This window comes from Coregonus clupeaformis, chromosome 8 (assembly GCF_020615455.1).
Source record: "Coregonus clupeaformis isolate EN_2021a chromosome 8, ASM2061545v1, whole genome shotgun sequence".
Classification (NCBI taxonomy): Eukaryota; Metazoa; Chordata; class Actinopteri; order Salmoniformes; family Salmonidae; genus Coregonus; species Coregonus clupeaformis.
In genome coordinates, this window is record NC_059199.1 from 20351563 (window position 1) to 20372603 (window position 21041).

The 21041-nt window shown below is 44.8% G+C and overlaps 1 protein-coding gene across 1 annotated transcript in view; it reads right to left on the reverse strand.

Annotated features, from left to right (window-relative positions):
• Positions 1 to 4352: 4352 nt before the first annotated feature.
• LOC121571248 (1-phosphatidylinositol 4,5-bisphosphate phosphodiesterase beta-3-like) overlaps positions 4353 to 21041 on the reverse strand; it is a 98352-nt gene continuing 81663 nt past the window's right edge. Inside the window, exons 15-33 of the mRNA XM_041882591.2 lie at positions 19197 to 19298; positions 18982 to 19055; positions 18739 to 18835; positions 18270 to 18479; positions 17974 to 18128; positions 17723 to 17884; positions 16716 to 16815; positions 16486 to 16590; positions 15536 to 15630; positions 14744 to 14879; positions 14002 to 14037; positions 13714 to 13823; positions 13359 to 13468; positions 13029 to 13188; positions 12844 to 12920; positions 10185 to 10274; positions 6190 to 6247; positions 5805 to 5891; positions 4353 to 5569 (exon numbers count right to left, since the gene is read on the reverse strand). Of these exons, the coding sequence (XP_041738525.2) occupies positions 5273 to 5569; positions 5805 to 5891; positions 6190 to 6247; positions 10185 to 10274; positions 12844 to 12920; positions 13029 to 13188; positions 13359 to 13468; positions 13714 to 13823; positions 14002 to 14037; positions 14744 to 14879; positions 15536 to 15630; positions 16486 to 16590; positions 16716 to 16815; positions 17723 to 17884; positions 17974 to 18128; positions 18270 to 18479; positions 18739 to 18835; positions 18982 to 19055; positions 19197 to 19298 (2261 nt within the window). The 3' untranslated portion in view covers positions 4353 to 5272. The remainder of the gene's footprint in view (positions 5570 to 5804; positions 5892 to 6189; positions 6248 to 10184; positions 10275 to 12843; positions 12921 to 13028; positions 13189 to 13358; positions 13469 to 13713; positions 13824 to 14001; positions 14038 to 14743; positions 14880 to 15535; positions 15631 to 16485; positions 16591 to 16715; positions 16816 to 17722; positions 17885 to 17973; positions 18129 to 18269; positions 18480 to 18738; positions 18836 to 18981; positions 19056 to 19196; positions 19299 to 21041) is intronic.

The window sequence follows — 21041 nt, forward strand, 5'->3', positions numbered from 1 at the left end:
ATTTGTAATTATGTTCCGGCCCCCGACCATCCGCTCAAGAAAAGAAATCGGCCCACGGCTGAATCTAGTTGATGATCCCTGGTCTACAGTGTGGGGCTGAAGAGTGTGTGTGTGTGTGTGTATGTGTGGAGAGAGCTGAAACTAGCCCACAAGATTAAACTGAATTAGCCTCCAGGCTGAGTCTCTAGGGAAGAAAACTGGCTAACCACAATAGTGAACAGAGCGCAATTTGATAACACACATGCACACATGGCCTCCTGTAGCTCAGTTGGTAGAGCATAGCGCTTGCAACGCCAGGGTTGTGAGTTCGATTCCCACGGGGGCCAGTATGAAAAATGTATGCACTCACTAACTGTAAGTCGCTCTGGATAAGAGCATCTGCTAAATGATGTAAAAAAATAAATAATATGCACACACAAACACACACCTTCAATGGAACTCTCTTCAGCATGTGAACATGTGAAGGCCTATAAAGTGCCTCTAACTTTCTGGCATAGAACCACTGGACCGTATTCTAGAACTCAGTGTTCTGCAGTAAAATTCTCTGGCCGTATTCTAGAACATAGTATAGTCCTCTATTTAGAGAGTTAGGACATTGAGGTTTCTGCATTTACATGACACAGTACAATCAAATAATTCCATATGGTAGCCATGTGCAATATTGACCAATAGCAGTTTATAGAATTTTCTTAATTTAAACAATGCTATGTAACTGAACGTCTAGAACTAAGTTAAAATCCAAATACTTGTCATGAATGGATCAACGGAATGCTCAATTGCCGCAACATGGCGTAAATTCTAAAAGTTGGCCGAACTCTCTCTATATATGGCTCTGCCTCTGGCTATCTAATAGCTAAGGTGACACTATAAACTATTTAAAAAATGGTTGTCAACACTTCCTGGAATAAAAGGTTTTAAAACAAATAAAACCGGGTGATAAAAGTGCAATAACTAAAAATAATTCAAAACTTTAAATTCAGCTTTTAAGATCACTTTTAAAAACATTTTCTTGTAAGGACAAGCGAGACACAGAGACACTGGTTAAAGCTTTTGTTGTGTGTGTTATACACATACTGGGGTGAGTTTTCTAAAATCATAAAGACCATCTTTAGCACTAAGTACATGTGCTGATTAAATAAAAAATTATAATGTATGCCCAAACTAATGCTCCGATGTACATAAATACATATAAATTGGGATTTTGTAATGTTCCCCAATCCTAAACCACATCAGTGTAAAAATAAAACAACAACTTTTGGGGTCCTAAAGGTACATTTACATTTTTGTAATTCAGCAGACGCTCTTATCCAGAGCTACTTACAGGAGCAATTAGGGTTAAGTGCCTTGCTCAAGGGCACAGACAGATTTTTCACCTAGTTAGCTCAGGGAATCGAACCAGCAACCTTTCAGTTACTAGCCCAACGGTCTTAACCGCTTGAGGTACCCTGACACCACGGTACTTGGAACGTACATTTATTTTACGTGTGTGAGGTCTTCTCCCCAATAGTACCCTAGCAATTGTGTGAACCATTCAATCAACACTGTGTCTGAAAACTTTAAAATAGACCCTCACAACCAAAAGGGAGGGGGAAGGGGTACGACGATTGCTAAAATACCACAGCAAAGTCGTCTCCCCTGGTTACCATAGCAACCCGACCATTAACCCCCCCCAAATAATAAAACTCTCCTCATTCGCTCAGCTGACTAAATTAAATAGATCATCCATCACAAAAAAAAAGATTACAAAAATTTAAAGATTAAAAAACTGGTAAAATAATGTTGATGAATATACACAGAGGCATTTTATAATATTATATACCAAGACAGACAGGCAGCAAGTACCAGTGAGGGAGGATTGGTGAGGAGAGGAAGGGGTGAGGGACAGAAAGAAAGTTTCTTTCATTCCAGAGCATCTCAGCATCCCACCCAAAAAAAAAAATAATTCTCCCCAAGGGCACCTTTAGTCAGTAGTACATTTCATGTAAAACGACAATAACATTACATTACACAGATTAACAATAACAATAATATATCCACAGAATATTCTAGTCCACCGTCCACATACAGATAATGTCTGCGTCCAAATGTACCCTATTCTCAATAGGGCTCTGGTCAAAACTAATGTACTAAATAGGGAAAAGGGTGCCATTTGGGTCGCAGCCAACATGTGAACACACGCATAGGGCATTTTCCTGGGCAGTTAAAAAAAAAAAAAAAAAAAAAGATTTAGAAAGATAAAGTACATTTTGGTTGGTGTCTCCCATCATATATACATACGATGGTTGATCTTTGACATGTTTGTATGTGTGTGTGCATGTTTTTAGAGTCTGATGGTTTCTTTCTGTTATAATGTATATCTACAGTAACCTGGTGTGCCCCTCCTATAAAATGACACACACACACACTCCTGCCTTCTTACTTTCCCTTAAAACATGTGTGTGAGTCTGCAGGTAAATACAGTTGAAGTCAGAAGTTTACATACACTTAGGTTGGAGTCATTACAACTCGTTTTTCAACCAAGCCACACATTTCTTGTTAACAAACTATAGTTTTGGCAAGTCGGTTAGGACATCTACTTCGTGCATGACACAAGTAATTTTTCCAACAATTGTTTACAGACAGATTATTTCACTTATAATTCACTGTATCACAATTCCAGTGGGTCAGAAGTTTACATACACTAAGTTGACTGTGCCTTTAAACAGCTTGGAAAATTCCAGAAAATTATGTCATGGCTTTAGAAGCTTCTGATAGGCTAATTGACATAATTTGAGTCAATTGGAGGTGTACCTGTTGATGTATTTCAAGGCCTACCTTCAAACTCAGTGCCTCTTTGCTTGACATTATGGGAAAATCTAAATAAATCAGCCAAGACCTCAGAAAAAATATTGTAGACCTCCACAAGTCTGGTTCATCCTTGGGAGCAATTTCCAAACACACGAAGGTACCACGTTCATCTGTACAAACAATAGTACGCAAGTATAAACACCATGGGACCACGCAGCCTTCATACCGCTCAGGAAGGAGACGCGTTCTGTCTCCTAGAGATGAACATACTTTTGTGCGAAAAGTGCAAATCAATCCCAGAACAACAGCAAAGGACCTTGTGAAGATGCTGGAGGGAACAGGTACAAAAGTATCTATATCCGCAGTAAAACGAGTCCTATATCGACATAACCTGAAAGGCTGCTCAGCAAGGAAGAAGCCGCTGCTCCAAAACCGCCATAAAAAAGCCAGACTACGGTTTGCAACTGCACATGGGGACAAAGATCATACTTTTTGGAGAAATGTCCTCTGGTCTGATGAAACAAAAATAGAACTGTTTGGCCATAATGACCATCGTTATGTTTGGAGGAAAAAGTGGATGCTTGCAAGACGAAGAACACCATCCCAATCGTGAAGCACTGGGGTGGCAGCATCATGCTGTGGGGGTGCTTTGCTGCAGGAGGGACTAGTGCACTTCACAAAATAGATGGCATCATGAGGAAGGAAAATTATGTGGATTTATTGAAGCAACATCTCAAGACATCAGTCAGGAAGTTCAAGCTTGGTCGCAAATGGGTCTTCCAAATGACCCCAAGCATACTTCCAAAGTTGTGGCAAAATGGCTTAAGGACAACAAAGTAAAGGTATTGGAGTGGCCATCACAAAGCCCTGACCTCAATCCTATAGAACATTTGTGGGCAGAACTGAAAAAGCGTGTGCGAGCAAGAAGGCCTACAAACCTGACTCAGTTACACCAGCTCTGTCAGGAGGAATGGGCCAACATTCACCCAACTTATTGTGGGAAGCTTGTGGAAGGCTACCCGAAATGTTTGACCCAAGTTAAACAATTTAAAGGCAATGCTACCAAATACTAATTGCGTGTATGCAAACTTATGACCCACTGGGAATGTGATGAAAGAAATAAAAGCTGAAATAAATCATTCTCTCTACCATTATTCTGACATTTCACATTCTTAAAATAAAGTGGTGATCCTAACTGACCTAAGACAGGGTATTTTTACTAGGATTAAATGTCAGGAATTGTGAAAAACTGAGTTTAAATGTAGTTGGCTAAGGTGTATGTAAACTTCCGACTTCAACTGTAGATATTGAGGGAGAGAGAGCAGGAGAGGGAGAAAGAAAAGAAAGAGGTGGCAGTTGGAAAATGACACTGTGCGTGTGTGGCACACAGCAGATGCCAAAGCTGGTGAGAAAGGTGCACACGTGTCAACTCAATCTTTCATTTAGATCTGACACAAAGAGAGAGAGGGAGAGAGTGTGTGAGAGAGAGAGAGAGAGAGGGGGGGGGGGGAGAGAGAGAGAGAGAGGGAGAGAGTGTGTGTGTGAGAGAGAGAGAGAGAGGGGGGGTGAGAGAGAGAGCGGAACAGAGAAATCGAGGGAAAAGACAGGGAAAACACACAAACACTCTCTCTCTAGTTGGCTGTGAGCGATGTGAGAGATGAGAATAGTTTACAGACCAAAAAGCAGCCATCTACCCCGGAGATGAACATGCGCCCACCCGCACACAAATAATCTCAAATAAATCAGAATAATAACATAATGGCATAACAGACGGAGCAGGCCATCATCTCCACGTCATCCCTCTTTCATTACCATTCATGTGTCCCCCAGCTGCAGATCAGGGGATTAGCATTCTGGCTATTTATCATGTAGCATTAGCCTCACGCTATGCTAGCTCAGATCTAGCACTGCCTAGCAGTTTTTTGTGTAAACAAGTGCCTTTCAATGTTAGCTGTAGCGTTAGTCTAGCCAATAACAGAGAATCGCATAGGGATAGAGACAGAAACTGCTCACTACTGCTGATACAACATTCCCATCTGGTGGTCTCATCTTGGTACTGCAGCTCAAACACAGACCCACCACTCAAAAGTCAATACATTGCCAACCATTCACAGTCAAAACAATGCCAAAAACGATTCCAAGTTAAGCCACCAGATTTTTTGTTTGGGACAGATAGCATGGGTAATTTTCCTGAAGAAAAATGGTGTGCTTGCTTAAAGCTTCAGGAGTTAAAGCGGGAGATTGCATCACACGAGAAAGTGGCTTTGGTAGAGAGACAAAATGTCCAACAGACATTGATAAAAAAAAGAAAAAATGAATGAACAGAAAAAAGAAAAAAACATTTGATAACCTCGTCTGTATCTCTCTCTCTCTCTAAAATCCCGGTGAGAAGAATTACAAATATATATGTTTTATGAAAACAAAAAATAATAATTTTACCAACTAAAGCCCAGGACCATTAGGTTTACATAAATGTACATATGGCTTACATATCTGCTTCTGATAGGACAGGAGTAGAGGAAGAGGATGAGTCCACCAATGAGGCGATGCTATTGTCCAGGCTCCTGTTCCAGGTGCTCCTATTGGGTGTTAAGGGAAAAGTGGGTGTGGAGCAGTTGGAGGGCGGACCCGAGCTGGAGCTAGGGCTGTGATTGGATAAGGAGGAGAAGAGAGCGTCGCTACGGAGACCTTTGGACTCAAGTTGCACCTGCAGGTATTGGCAGATCTCTTCTGGTAGACGTTGTAACTCCGCCTCCAAGTCTCGCTCCAATCGGGCCTGCAGCTGGAGAGAGGAGAGAGGAGAGAGGAGAGAGAGGGAGAGAGGAGAGAGAGAGAGAGAGAGAGAGAGAGAGAGAGAGAGAGAGAGAGAGAGCGCGAGCAAGAGATGGTGAATAAATATATTTTAATTGATTAGATGAAGGATTCATTTAACTTTAACAGCCACGCCAATAAAATAAAATTTGAAGGTACAGTATGTGTGTCTGTCTCACCAATTTGTGTGTGTGTGTGTGTCTCACCAGTGGTTGCTCCTCCTCTATGTGTCGTAGGACTTCTCTCTGACCGATTACCAACTTCTCCTGACGCCTTGACTGGGCCTCATCCAACTAGGGAGGGTGAGGAGACAGAGAGAATGGGAAGAAAGCAGGAGGAAGGGGGAAGGAGAAAGAGAGAAGGAAGAGAGAGGAGGGAAAGAGAAAGGAGGGAGAGAGAAAAAGAGAGAGAGGGAGAAAATAAAGAGAGAAAGGAAGAGAGAGAGAAAGGGAGAGTTATTGACATCAAAAAGGGAGATGGCTGGCAGAGCGCAGAAAGCAGTATAAAGGAGATGTACTCAAGAGTGAGGCAATAAGTGTGTGTGTGTGTGTGTGTTGTGTGTGTGTGTGTGTGAGGCCAGCACACACTTACCCGGCGGATTAAGGTGACAGAGTCTGAGATATGCTTCCTGTTGATCTCATTCAGTTCCCTACGGAGAGAGGTAGAGAGAGGGGGAGAGAGAAAGAAAGAGAGGGAGAGAGAGAGAGGTGAAGAGAGACCATGAGACACAGACACACACACACACCCACAGACACACTCACACAGACTAGTGTTGTCACGATACCAGGTTTAGTATCAAAGTACTCAATATCGAAACCAGTGCAAAAAAAATTACGCGTATTAGCTAAAGTCAAAGAATAACCACTGGGCTTAATTTACACATTTGGAAAGTATTCAGAACCCTTGACTTTTTCCACATTGTTACGTTAGAGCCATATTCTAAAATGGATGAAATAACTGGAGTCCACCTGTGGTAAATTCAATTGATTGGACATTATTTGGAAAGGCACACACCTGTCTATATAAGGTCCCACAGTTGACAGCGCCTGTCAGAGCAAAAACCAAGCCATGAGGTCGAAGGAATTGTCCGTAGAGCTCCGAGACAGGATTGTGTTGAGGCACAGATCTGGGGAAGGGTACCAAAACATTTCTGCAGCATTCAAGGTCCCCAAGAACACAGTGGCTTCCATTCTTAGAAATGGAAGAAGTTTGGAACCACCAAGACTCTTCCTAGAGCTGGCCGCCCGGCCAAACTGAGCAATCGAGGGAGAAGGGCCTTGGTCAGGGAGGTGACCAAGAACCCGATGGTCAATCTGACAGAGATCCAGAGTTCCTCTGTGGAGATGGGAGAACCTTCCAGAAGGACAACCATCTCTGCAGAACTCCACCAATCAGGCCTTTATGGAAGAGTGGCCAGACGGAAGCCACTCCTCAGTAAAAGGCACATGACAGCCCGCTTGGAGTTGGCCAAAAGACACCTGAAGGACTCTCAGACCATAAGAAACAAGATTCTCTGGTCTGATGAAACCAAGATTTAACTCTTTGGCCTGAATGCCAAGCGTTACGTCTGGAGGAAACCTGGCACCATCCCTATTGTGTGTAACAGTGTCTAGTGTGTAACATTGATAACACCAAGTAAAACTGAAATGATAACAAATAAACCCCAAAGTATAAATATCCATCAACAAACTTCTTATAACATGCTGTGGGGATGTTATTCAGTGGCAGGGACTGCGAGACTAGTCAGGATCGAGGGAAAGACGAACGGAGCAAAGTACAGAGAGATACTTGATGAAAACCTGCTCCAGAGCGCTCAGAACCTCAGACTGGGGTGAAGGTTCACCTTCCAACAGGACAACGACCCTAAGCACCCAGCCAAGACAATGCAGGAGTGGGTTCGGCACAAGTCTCTCAATGTCCTTGAGTGGCCCAGCCAGAGCCTGGACTTGAACCCGTTTAATATCTCTGGAGAGACCTGAAAATAGCTGTGCAGTGACGCTCCCCATCCAACCTGACAGAGCTTGAGAGGATCTGCAGAGAAGAATGGGAGAAACTCCCCAAATACAGGTGTGCCAAGCTTGTAGCGTCATACCCAAGAAGACTTGAGGCTGTAAAGGGTCTGAATACTGAAAAATGTGATATTTCTGTTTTTTATTTGTAATAAATTAGCAACATTTTCGCAACATTTTCTACAAACCTGTTTTTGCTTTGTCATTATGGGGTATTGTGTGTAGATTGATGAGGGATTTTTTAAATACATTTTTGAAAAAGGCTGTAACGTAACAAAATGTGGAAAAAGTCAAGGGGTCTGAATACTTTCTGAATGCACCGTATATACAAAAGTATGTGGACACCCCTTCAAATTAGTGGATTCGGCTATTTCAGCCACACCGTTGTTGACAGGTGTATAGAATAGAGCACACTGCCATGCAGTGATGAGGCAGCCTAAAGGGAGGAGGTCAGAGACCTGGCAGTGTGGTGCCAGGACAATAATCTCTCCCTCAACGTCAGCAAGACAAAGGAGCTGATCGTGGACTACAGGACACGGAAGGGCGAGCACGCCCCCATCCACATTGATGGGGCTGTAGTGGAGTAGCTGTATATGCTATGTAAGGATGACTATGCATTTGTGTCTGTATAAAAGGAGATCTCTGGGTCAGGGCAAGCAGTTGTTCCATGGAGCAAGCTCGGCTTTGTTACGCAATAATAACTATCTCTTGAGAGATATTTTTGAGTTGACTACTTTTGAGTCAAATATTTCTACGACAGATTCAGACAAATAATTCAAATCAAATTGTATTATAGTCACATGCTTCGTAAACAACAGGTCCTTTTTCAATGCAGAGTTAAAAAGAAAGATTTAAAACAAAGTAGAAATAGTGACACGAGGAATAAATACACAGTGAATAACAATAACGAGTAAAAATGACATTACTATATACAGGGAGTACCAGTACCGAGTCGATGTGCAGGGGTATGAGGTAATTGAGGTAGCTATGTATATATAGGTAGGGATAAAGTGACCAAGCAACAGGATAGATAATAGAGAGTAGCAGCAGTGTATGTGGAGAGTGTGTGTGTGGCGTCAGTATGCATGTGTGTGCGTGTTATGTGTGCGGGGGGGCATATGTAGCGTGTGTGTGTGTGTATGTTGGGGTGTCAGTGTAAGTATGTGTGAGTGTGTGGGTAGAGTCCAGTGTGTGTGCATAGACGTAGCGCAGGAAAGTTAGTGCAAAAAATTGTCAATGTAGGTAGCCCGGGTAGCCATTAAATTAGCTATTTAGCAGTCTTGTTTAGCAGTCTTATAGCTTGGGGGTAGAAGCTGTTCAGGGTCCTGTTGGTTCCACACTTGGTGTACTGGTACCGCTTGCCATGCGATTGTAGAGAAAACAGTCTATGGCTTGGGTGACTGGAGTCTGATTTTATTTTGGCCCTTCCTCTGACACCGCCTGGTATAGAGGTCCTGGATGGCAGGGAGCTCGGCCCCAGTGTTGTACTCACCACCCTCTGCAGCGCCTTGTGGTCGAGTGCTTTGCAGTTGCCATACCAAGCAGTGATGCAGCCAGTCAATATGCTCTCAATAGTGCAGCTGTAGAACTTTTTGAGGATCTGAGGGGCCCATGCCAAATCTTTTCAGCCTCCTAAGGGGGAAGAGGCGCTGTCGTGCCCCCTTCACAACTGTGTGGGTGTGTGTGGACCATGTTAATTCCTTAGTGATGTGGATACCAAGGAACTTGAAGCTCTCGACCCGCTCCACTACAGCCCCATCAATGTGGATGGGGGCGTGCTCGCCCTTCCGTGTCCTGTAGTCCACGATCAGCTCCTTTGTCTTGCTGACGTTGAGGGAGAGATTGTTGTCCTGGCACCACACTGCCAGGTCTCTGACCTCCTCCCTTTAGGCTGCCTCATCGTTGTCGGTGATTAGTCCTACCACCGTGTCTTCAGCAAACTTGATGGTGGTATTGGAGTCCTGCCCGGCCATGCAGTCATGGGTGAACAGGGAGTACAGGAGTGGACTAAGCACACACCCCTGAAGGGCCCCGTGTTGATGGTCAGCGTGGCAGATGTGTTGTTGTCTACCTTCACCACCTGGGGCCGGCCCATCAGGAAGTCCAGGATCCAGTTGCAGAGGGAGGTGTCCAGTACCAGGGTCCTTAGCCTGGTGATGAGTTTGGACGGGACTATGGTGTTGAATGCTGAGCTGTAATCAATTAACAGGATTCTTACATAGGTATTCCTTTTGTCCAGGTGGGTGAGGGCAGTGTGTAGTGCAATAGAGATTGCATCATCTGTGGATCTGTTTGAGCGGAATGCGAATTGGAGTGGGTCCAAGGTGTCTGGGAGGATGGTGTTGATGTGAGCCGTGACCAGCCATTCAAAGTATTTCATGGCTATAGATGTGAGCGCTACGGGGCGACTAGACAGACTCGATCCTCTCAATCCGTATATGATGTGAGACACATTTGACAGAAGTATCGAAAGTAACAAAAATGTCTAGTATCGAAAAAGTTCAGACGTTTCGGTATAGCGTGCAACACTAACACCCACACACACACACAAACAAACACACACACAGAGTGACATACGACTCTGCCTTGTCTCTGTCTCTGCTCTTGGCCTCGATAATGCTGTTCTGTCTCTTCCTGTCTAGAATCTTCTGAAGCTCCTTCTTCTCTCTGTAAACAATAACAAAAACAAATAAACAACAACAATAACTAAGCTTACTTGTAAGGGTGTTTTCATATGAATCCATCTGCATTTGGAGTAATACAGTTGCTATAATAGCTGATGCGTGGTGAGCGTTCTGGCACAAATGGTTGCCGTGCACCACCTAAGTGATGAGCTTCACATTGGTGGTGGATGAAGTGAGTTCCCCTTAGTATGTACAGCCCTTTGAACATCTGGAAAAGCGCTATATGAATCCAATCAATTATTATTATAAATGATCATAAAACATGATCTTACCTCTTACCAGTGTTGGGATTAGTTACTTGAAAAAGTAATACATTACATATTACTCAATACATTCAACAAAAGTAACGCGTTACTTTACCATAGTACTTTGTGTGGAAAGGAACGCCTTATATTACTAGTTATATTACTTTGACTTACTTTCATGAAAAAAATCTCAAAATCTCACTAGTGGTTTTACTGTCGGATGGAGTTCGGCAAGCCGCGCGTACTCTACTAAAGATAGGCTACTTACTAACTCTGGTTTGATGTTTCTCCATTCATCAGTGGCGTGCTTTCCTGTGCTAGTCTACAAATACTGCGCTATCATATGGGCTGCTTAATTAGCCATATATACTGCAAGCCAAACATCTGTACAGATTTCCTATCTTTTCGTTCAAAATATTTATCTCGAGCTGCCAGTTCTGGTTATAGACCACATGTACACGGACCCATAGAGACGTATAGAGGCCACCAGACAGGAAAGCCCTCTATGGGCTTTGCTATCACAGAAGTGATCAATGGCAAAGACCAGAGGTGCACCCTCTATACATCTTTATGGACAGCAGCAGTCATGACATTTCTCCAAACAGCCTTTCTCCTCTCGCTTGAGAACTAAATGAGGAAACAAGTCGAGATCGGATCATGGAAACACACGCCCGGTAGAGATATGATTATGAAAGTAACTGTAATAATAATCCCCAATTTGAAAAGGTAACGTGTTACTTTACTCCGTTACTCATAAAAGTAAGCTGATTACGTAACGTGTTACTTTTGTTACGTGTTACCCCCAACACTGCCTCGCACATAAGAACTTAACTCTACTTATAAAGGTGTTTTGATATAAATCCATCTACACTGAACAAAAATATAAACGCAACATACAACAATTTCAAAGATATAAGGAAATCAGTCAATTGAAATAAATTCATTAGGCCCTTATCTATGGATTTCACATGACTCGGAATGCAGATATGCATCGGTTGGTCACAGAATGGATCAGAAAACCAGTCAGTATCTGGTCTGACCACCATTTGCCTCATGCAGCGCGACACATCTCCTTCGCATAGATTTGATTAGGCTGTTGATTGTGGCCTGTGGAATGTTGTCCCACTCCTCTTCAATGGCTGTGTGAAGTTGCTGGATATTGGTGGGAACTGGAATACGCTCTCATACACGTCAATCCAGAGCATCCCAAACATGCTCAATGGATGACATATGTCTGGTGAGTATGCAGGCCATGAAGAACTGGGACATTTTCAGCTTCCAGGAATTGTGTACAGATCCTTGCGACATGGGGCCATGCATTATCATGTTGAAACATGAGGTGATGGCGGCGGATGAATGGCATGACAATGGGCCTCAGGATCTCGTTACGGTACCTCTGTGCATTCAAATTGCCATTGATAAAATGCAATTGTGTTCGTTGTCCGTAGCTTATGCCTGCCCATACAATAACCCCACCGGCACCATGGGGCACTCTGTTCACAACGTTGACATGAGCAAACCGCTCGCCCACACGACGCCATACACGCTGTCTGCCATCTGCCCGGTACAGGCATTCATCCGTAAAGAGCACACTTCTCCAGCGTGCCAGTGGCCATTGAAGATGAGCATTTGCCCACTGAAGTCGGTTACGATGCCGAACTGCAGTCAGGTCAAGACCCTGGTGAGGATGACGAGCACGCAGATGAGCTTCCCTGAGACGGTTTCTTCAGTTGTGCAAACCCAGTTTCATCAGCTGTCCCCCCAGGTGAAGAAGCCGGATGTGGAGGTCCTGGGCTGGAGTGGTTACACGTAGTCTGCGGTTGTGAGACCGGTTGGACGTACTGCCATATTCTCTAAAACGATGTTGGAGGCGGCTTATGGTAGAGAAATTAACATGAAATTATCTGGCAACAGCTCTGAAGGACATTCCTGCAGTCAGCATGCTTGAGACATCTGTGGCATTGTGTTGTGTGACAAAACTGCACATTTTAGAATGGCCTTTTATTGTCCCCAGCACAAGGTGCACCTGTGTAATGATCATGCTGTTTAATCAGCTTCTTGATATGACACACCTGTCAGGTGGATGGTTTACCTTGGCCAATGAGAAACGCTCACTAACAGGGATGTAAACAAATTTGCACACAAAATTTGAGAGAAATAAGCTTTTTGTGCATTTGGAACATTTCTGGGATCTTTTATTTCAGCTCATGAAACATGGGACCAACACTTTACATGTTGCGTTTATATTTTTGTTCAGTATATATTGGGAGTAATCCAGTAGTTATAAAGCGTTAAACAGTATCTTACCTCTCACAGATCTCCTTAAGTTTTTTGAGCTGAGCCGTCTGACATTCCTGGGATGTCTCCTTTATTTTCTGAAACGCCTGGAACACACAGCAGGAGGGGTGAGAGTGTGTGTGATTAGTGTGTGTGTGTGTGTGTGTGTGTGCGTGTGTGTGTGTGTGTGTGTGTGTGTGTGTGTGTGCGTGTACCTCTCGTAGGTGTGTGTGTTTCTTCTCTCTCTCCAGTGTATGTTGTTGTTGACGTAGTTTTAGGAGCTCCTGCATCTGCCACTCTCTCAGCTGCACCGTCTGTTTCTGTAACTCCATCTCCAACGCTGTCAACTGCCTCTGCACCGGCTCTGCTGGCTCACTGACACACACAAACAAACAAATATATTGTCAGATACATACAAACACATTAATACACACAAATATTCCCCACTGTGTCTCTCCCCCTTTCCTGTGTAAGGGGCAAGTGGTTGATTTGGAATGTCTTTCTCCTATTCATCACCCCCCCATCCCCATCCCTCCCTCTCTTACTTTTTCTTCATGCTGCGTTTGAGGTGTTTCTCCATCTGACTGCGTCGTCTCTGTGTGTCGGAGCGGAGCTGGTTGCAGCGACTCCTCTGCTCTTTACTCAGGGTCCAAACCTGTTAATACACACACACACACACACACACACACACACACACATATGCACGCACAAGCACGCACACACACACAGAGAACACATGTCAAATAGATGCAATCACAAACAGCAGTATTCGTAATGGATTGAAGCTGTCTATAAAACATTTCACTGTGGTTTATTGATAACATCTTTACAAGTTAGTATTTCTAATTTCGCAGAAAGATGGATAAGCTGTGTGTGTGTGTGTGTGTGTGTCAGTCTAACCTTCTTGAGGTGTTTCTTGCGGAGCTCCTTGAGTTCTTTGCACTGTTTCTTCAAAAGCTTCAGATACGACTTCTGCTGTTTCAACTCTTCTATAGACTGAGCCTGGAGATCTGAGAGAGCGAGGGCGAAAGAGAGGGCGAGAGAGCGATAGGGGAGAGAGAGAAAGCGAGAGAGAAAGGGAGTGGAAACAGAGAAATGATCTAACTGGTTTGGCCTCCCACCACATGAGGGTGATAATGAGTTCTGTGGTGTAATGTAATGTGGATGGGTGGAATGGAGATGACTTACTTGCCAGGACTGTAGCAATAAGATCCTCTTTCTGGCCTGAAACATGGAGACAGGAACAGGACAGGACAGGTTGAAATGTAGATGTGATGTTTTCACTTCAGAACTCAGCAATGATACTCACATAATGGTTGCACTCCAGGCTGACTACACTGCAGACATGCTGAGATCTGCATCTGCAGTGTAGTCAGCCTGGAACGTGGCCAATAGCTCGCCCAGGTTCTTGTGAGAATAGAGCATCTGGTTAAGCCTACACACGATAACTGCTCCAGATACTCAACTAGTCTCAAGAAGGCCAGTTTTCAGCTGTGCTAACATAATTGCAAAAGGGTTCTCTAATGATCAATTAGCCTTTTAAAATGATAAACTTGGATTAGCAAACACAACGTGCCATTGGAACACAGGACTGATGGTTGCTGATAATGGGCCTCTGTACGCCTATGTAGATATTCCATTTAAAAAACAGCCGTTTCCAGCAACAATAGCCATTTACAACATTAACAATGTCTACACTGTATTTCTGATCAATTAGATGACATTTCTAAGTGACCCCAAACTTTTGAACGGTAGTGTATGAGGACGGGCTTAGTATAAGGTCTGGAATAGAATAAATGGATCGATGTCCTCCGCATATGCAAATCATGCGTTTGATACCTTTCCATCCTCCCAATATCTCCACTCACCAGCCTCCTCTATAATACACCAAACAACGATGTGTGTGTGTGTTTGTTACAGTGTGACCTACCTGGTCCAGGTGAGCTGATGAGGTCGCTGATGTCATCAATGGGGGCGGGGACGGGGTGGAGGGGGGAGGGGATCTTCCCCAGGGGGGCGTCGCCCTTCCGATCCCTCTCTCCCTCCTTCGGCTGCTCCAACACACGCTACACACAGCGGAGAGAAGGTTGATGATTCTTAACTTGTAAATCTTCAATTCACAATTTTGACATCAGTCTCACAGGCCTGCTACATTGGATGTGTAACATTTGCAGATTGCGAGGCATCCCACTCATTTCAATGAAACCTGGGCGTAGTAAGCACTGTGGCTCCACAAGGAAATTACACTCTTGTTCTATTTTCAAAAATTCGATGCACGGATCACACTCAAGAACACTTGTCTGGTGTAGCAGATAAAACCCTACTGTTTTCACCACGCCTCAGTGTAGCCCCCATATCATGTGATGTGTATGTGTGTGTGTGTGTGTGTGTGTGTAGGTTGGTTCTTCTATCCTTGTGGGGACCTAAAATCCCCCAAAGTCCCCACAAGGATAGTAAAACAAGGAAAATTGGCCCTCGTGGGGACATTTCCCACGTCTCCATGAGGACAAAGGCTATTTTAAGCTTAGGGGTTAGATTTAGGGTTAGGGTTACAATTAGGGTTAGAATTAGGATAAGGGGTTAGTGGTTAGGTTTAGGTTAGGGTTACAGTTAGAGTTATGGTAAGGTTTAGGGTTAGGGTTAGGGGTTAGGTAAAATAAGTCCCCATTAGGATAGAAGAACATAACATGTGTGTGTGTGTGTGTGTGTGTGGTCTCCTCACCTCGCCGTTGTCCTCCATCAGAGCAGCTAGCTGTCTCTCTCTCTGGTCCAAGAGACTCACATGTTTGATGGGGTTGGTCAAGGCCTCAGCATACTCTAACATAAACACACAACACAAAAATGAGCAATGTGCCAAAACCTAGTACACATACTTAGTAATGTTTGTTGTTCTTGGATTTAACTGCAGAAAAATGCTGTCATCAAAGTCATTTTCTTAGTAGGTGACATCAGAGTTCAGCATGTCTGTAAACTCAAGGTAGACAGATGATACCCCAGTTTCTGATTTGTTATGACGACATGGAAGGGAACAGGTTTTCTTAGTTGGAAATTCTGATAACTCAGGTCATGAACGCCACATTACATTTTAGCAGACACTCTTATCCAGAGCGACTTACAGTTAGTGAGTGCATACATTATTAGATTTTTCATACTGGCCCCCCGTGGGAATTGAACCCACAACCCTGGCAAACGCCACGCTCCACCAACTGAGCTACATCCCTGCCGGCCATTCCCTCCCCTACCCTGGACGACACAGGGCCAATTATGCGCCGCCCCATGGGTCTCCCGGTCGTAGCCTGGATTCGAACCAGGATCTCTAGTGGCACAGCTAGCACTGCATCGCAGACCACTGCGCCACTCGGGAGGCCACCCTGGTGTTTGTTAGGGATGTAGTCTAGAGGGTTATGGGTAGTGTAGTCCTAGGGGTTATGGGTAGTGTAGTCCTAAGGGGTTATGGATAGTGTAGTCCTAAAGGATTATGGGTATTGTGGTGCTCGGGGATTATGGGTAATGTAGTGCTGGGGGATTATGGGTATTGTAGTCCTATGGGATTATGGTAGTGTAGTCCTAGGGGTTATGGGTATTATAGTCCCAGGGGGTTATGAGTAGTGTAGTGCTAGGGGATTATGGGTAGTGTAGTCCTATGAGGTTATGGGTAGTGTAGTTTCTTACCCTGGTGTTCATTAGGAATGTAGTCTTGAGCCTCGGTGTAGACCAATAGAGAGGGCAGCAACAGAGGCTGGTTCATCTCATTCTTCAGACTGATGTAGTGGTAACCTACACAAACACACACACACACACACACACACAAGATGACAGCATTGAGAGAACAGATTGCACGAGACAAGATCCAAAAGATCCGCACACACACACATAGCCAGGCAGACAAACACAGTACTGACCCGGTCGGATTGTTGACACAGGGCAGATCCGATGTCCGAGGAACTTCCCGTTCTCCTCAAACACCGCTATCCTCAGAGAGGCCAGGGTGGGCAGGACCACCTACACACAGAATGAGTTGTTACCTTGTGTATGTGTGTATCGTTATGTGTGTATATTGATATACACTGAGTGTACGAAACATTAGGAACACCTTCCTAATATTGCGTGGCACCTCCTTTTACCCTCAGAACAGCCTCAATTCGTAGTGGCATGGACTCTACAAAGTGTCGAAAGCGTTCCACAGGGATGCTGGCCCATGTTGAATACAATGCTTCCCACAGTTGTGTCAAGTTGTCTTACCCATTCACCCTCTGAATGTCACACATACCCAATCCATATCTCAATTCAAATCAAATGTTATTTGTCACATACGCCGAATACAAGTGTAGACTTTACCGTGAAATGCTTACTTACGAGCCCTTTCCCAACAATGTAGTCAAAAATAACAAAAATAACAAAAAGTTAAAAAGAAAATAGTATCACAATAAAATAACGAGGCTTATTTACATCATTTAGCAGACGCTCTTATCCAGAGCGACTTACATTATTTTTTTTCATACCCCCGTGGGAATCGAACCCACAACCCTGGCGTTGCAAACTCCATGCTCTACCAACTGAGCTACATCCCTGCCGGCCATTCCCTCCCCTACCCTAGACCAATTGTGCGCCGCCCCATTGGTCTTCCGGTCACGGCCAGCTACGACAGAGCCTGGATTCGAACCAGGATCTCTAGTGGCACAGCTAGCACTGCGATGCAGTGCCTTAGACCACTGCGCCACTCGGGAGGTACCGAGTCAGTGTACTGGGGTACGAGGTAGTTGGGGTGATTGATTGAGGTAATATGTACAGTACATTCACCTGGTCTGTCTATGTCATGGAAAGAGCAGGTGTTCCTAACGTTTTGTACACTGTGTGAGTGTGTGTATCGATATGGTGTGTGTGTGTCTTCAGCCTGTATTAATGTTACCTTGTTGAAGACAAAAGTCTCATCATCCCAGACCGGGTCCAGGCTGTTACCATTGGACGTTCTGGTACGGTACTTCCTCTTTGTGTCAGCAGGAAGTCCAAATATGTCCACTTCCACGTACACGCCCACTTTCTTATCGGTCAGGAACTGTCCCGAGATCACCTGGAGATGGACGGATGGAGAGAAGGAGATGGTTACAGACACATACATAAACACACACACGTACTCCCCACACCCACACACCCACTTACCCTGATCTTGACGGTGTTGGCTACGATGCCGTCCACAATGTTCTCAGTGAAGGGGTCAAAGTGTTTATCTGTCCTTCTCATAAACTCTGGTTTGAGCAGGTAGCCACTGTGTCCATTATACTCAAACACACCCATGTTCAACTGCATGGGCAGGTCTGAGAGAGAGGGGGGAGATAGAGGGAGATTGTCAGTCATGGAAATAAGTGAAGCAGGGGGACAGAAGACTGAACAGAAGGAAAGAGAAAGGTATGAGAAGATAAGAAGAGTTCAGGTATAAGAAAGAAAGGTCGACTTACCGAGTGTCTGGAAGTTTAGAGCCACCATCTGACAGCCTACGTTCCAGAAGAGTTGGGGCATGTAGTTCGAACTGTCTACTCTTGTCCCCTTAGGATAGATACGACTCAGCTGCTTCTTATTGTACTCAACAAACTCGATAGGTGCACTCTTCAGTGTGTCCATACCCTTGGTCTCCACGAACGATGACATCTCAAAATACTTATTCCTCTCTGTGAGAGAGAGAGAGAATATATAAAAATCAGTTCAAATCAATCAATGTGTCAGTGTGTGTGTGTGTGTGTGTCTCTTGGCTAATAATTAACTATGAATTAGTATTTTAGCTAGCCTAATGCACTACTTGAGAGGGGTGATTAGGCCTAACGACAACTAACCGCTCACTCACACACACAAACGCACACACACCAATGATGCACATCATTGACACACACACACACACCTTACTTGCTTTCATCAGACACACACACTCACTGTTTGCGACCTCAAAGCTCTTGAACTTGACAGGTTCTATGTAGTTGACAAGAGTAGACATCTCCTCTGTCGCATTCACCTCACTACTGGCAGTACCCTGAGACAGACAGAGAGAGACGGAGAGAGAAAGAGAGAGAATCATTATATGTGTTAATTCTATCAATGGGCTGACCCACGTAGATAGAACCCTCTGGGGATCAATGAAGGTCAATAAATCAATCAATCAATAAATAGAGGTCTCACCTCATCAGAGTTTGGTTTCTTCAGTTCAGCCACAGGTTCATCTTCCTCCTCCTCATCACTCTCTCCCTCCCCTCCTAGAAAACATACACACACACACACACACAAATGTTACCAATGTCCTCCATCCATTCACCAATCCATCCTTCTCTCTTCCCTTCCTCTCTCCATCCCTCCCTCCCTCCCCAGCATGTTCTTCATTCAAGATGTGAACTGACCAATTGACTTGCGAGGATCTCCGTCTTTGACCAGACTCTCTGGCAGCTTCTCTTCCCCATTGGACAGCAGCTGGCCCCCCTCGCTGTCACTGAATGGGTAGTCTACACACACACACACACACACACACACACACACACACACACACACACACACACACACACACACACACACACACACACACACACACACACACACACACACACACACACACACACACACACACACACACACACACACACATTTGAATAATTTAGCAGACATTTAGTGCATTAATCTTAAGATAGCTAGGTGGGATAACCACATATCACAGGCATAGAAAGTACATTTTTCCTCAATAAAGTAGCTATCATTATAGTCAGAGGTGAGGAGGAGGATTTTTGAAGATACTGTTTGAAGAGGTAGGGTTTCAGATGTTTTCGGAAGATGGACAGAGACTCTACTGCCCTAGCTTCAGGGGGAAGCTGGTTCCACCATTGGGGTGCCAGGACAGAGAAGAGCTTGGACTGGGCTGAGCGGGAGCTAGGGGTGGGTGGGCCAAGAGACCTGAGGGTTGGGGTGTAGGGTTAAAGCATAGCCTGAAGGTAGGGAGGGGCAGTTCCTCTTGCTGTTCTGTAGGTAAGAACCATGGTTTTGTAGTGGATGTGAGCTTCGACTGGAAGCCAGTGGAGTGTGCGGAGGAGAGGGGTGACGTGAGAAAACTTGGGAAGGTTGAAACCAGGCGGGATGCAGCGTTCTGAATAAGTTGCAGGGGTTTGATGACACAAGCAGGGTGCCCAGCCAACAGCAAGTAGCAGTACTCCAGACGGGAGAGGACAAGTGCCTGGATTAGGACCTGCGCTGCTTCCTGTGTGAGGTATGGTCATACCCTACGGATGTTGGAGAGGAGCGAGTCACTGCTTTGATGTTTGCAGAGAACGACAGGGTCACGCCAAGGTTCTTTGCACTCTGGGAGGGTGACACTGTGGAGTTGTCAACTGTGACAGGCCTTCTGTGACGGAGGAAGAGCACCGCCATCTTGTCGAGGTTGAGCTTGAGGTGGTGGGGCGACATCCAAGTTGAGATATCTGCCAGGCACACAGAGATGCATGTCGCCACCTGAGTGTCAGAAATTGTTAGATATTACTTGTTAGATATTACTGCACTGTCGGAGCTAGAAGCACAAGCATTTCGCTACACCTGCAATAACATCTGCTAAACACGTGTATGTGACAAATACAATTTGATTTGATTTGATTTGAGAAGGGGGGAAGGAGAAAAGTAGTTGAGTGTTATCCGCATAGCAACGATAGGAGAGACTATGTGAGGATATGACGGAGCCGAGTGACTTGGTGTATAGAGAGAAGAGGAGAGGGTCTAGAACCGAGCCCTGGGGGACACCAGTCGTGAGAGTACGTGGTGCAGACACAAATCCTCTCCACGTCACCTGGTAGGAGCGGCCTGCCAGGTAGGATGCAATCCAAGAGTGTGCAGAGCCTGAGACTAACAGACCTGAGAGAATGGAGAAGAGGATCTGATGGTTCACGGTGTCGAAGGCAGCGGATAGATCTAGGAAGATGAGAACAGAGGAGAGAGTCAGCTTTGGCAGTGTGGACAGCCTTCATGACACAGAGATGAGCAGTCTCGGTTGAGTGGCCCGTCTTGAAGCCTGACTGGTTAGGGTTAAGAAGATCGTTCTGAGAGAGATAAGGAGAAAGTTAATCAGAGACAGCATGCTCAAGTGTTTTGGAAAGAAAAGAAAGAAGGGATACAGGTCTATAGTTTTTGGCATCAGATGAGTCGAATGTTTGTTTCTTGAGGAGGGGAGCGACTCAGGCCATTTTGAAGTCAGAGGGGACGCAGCCAGT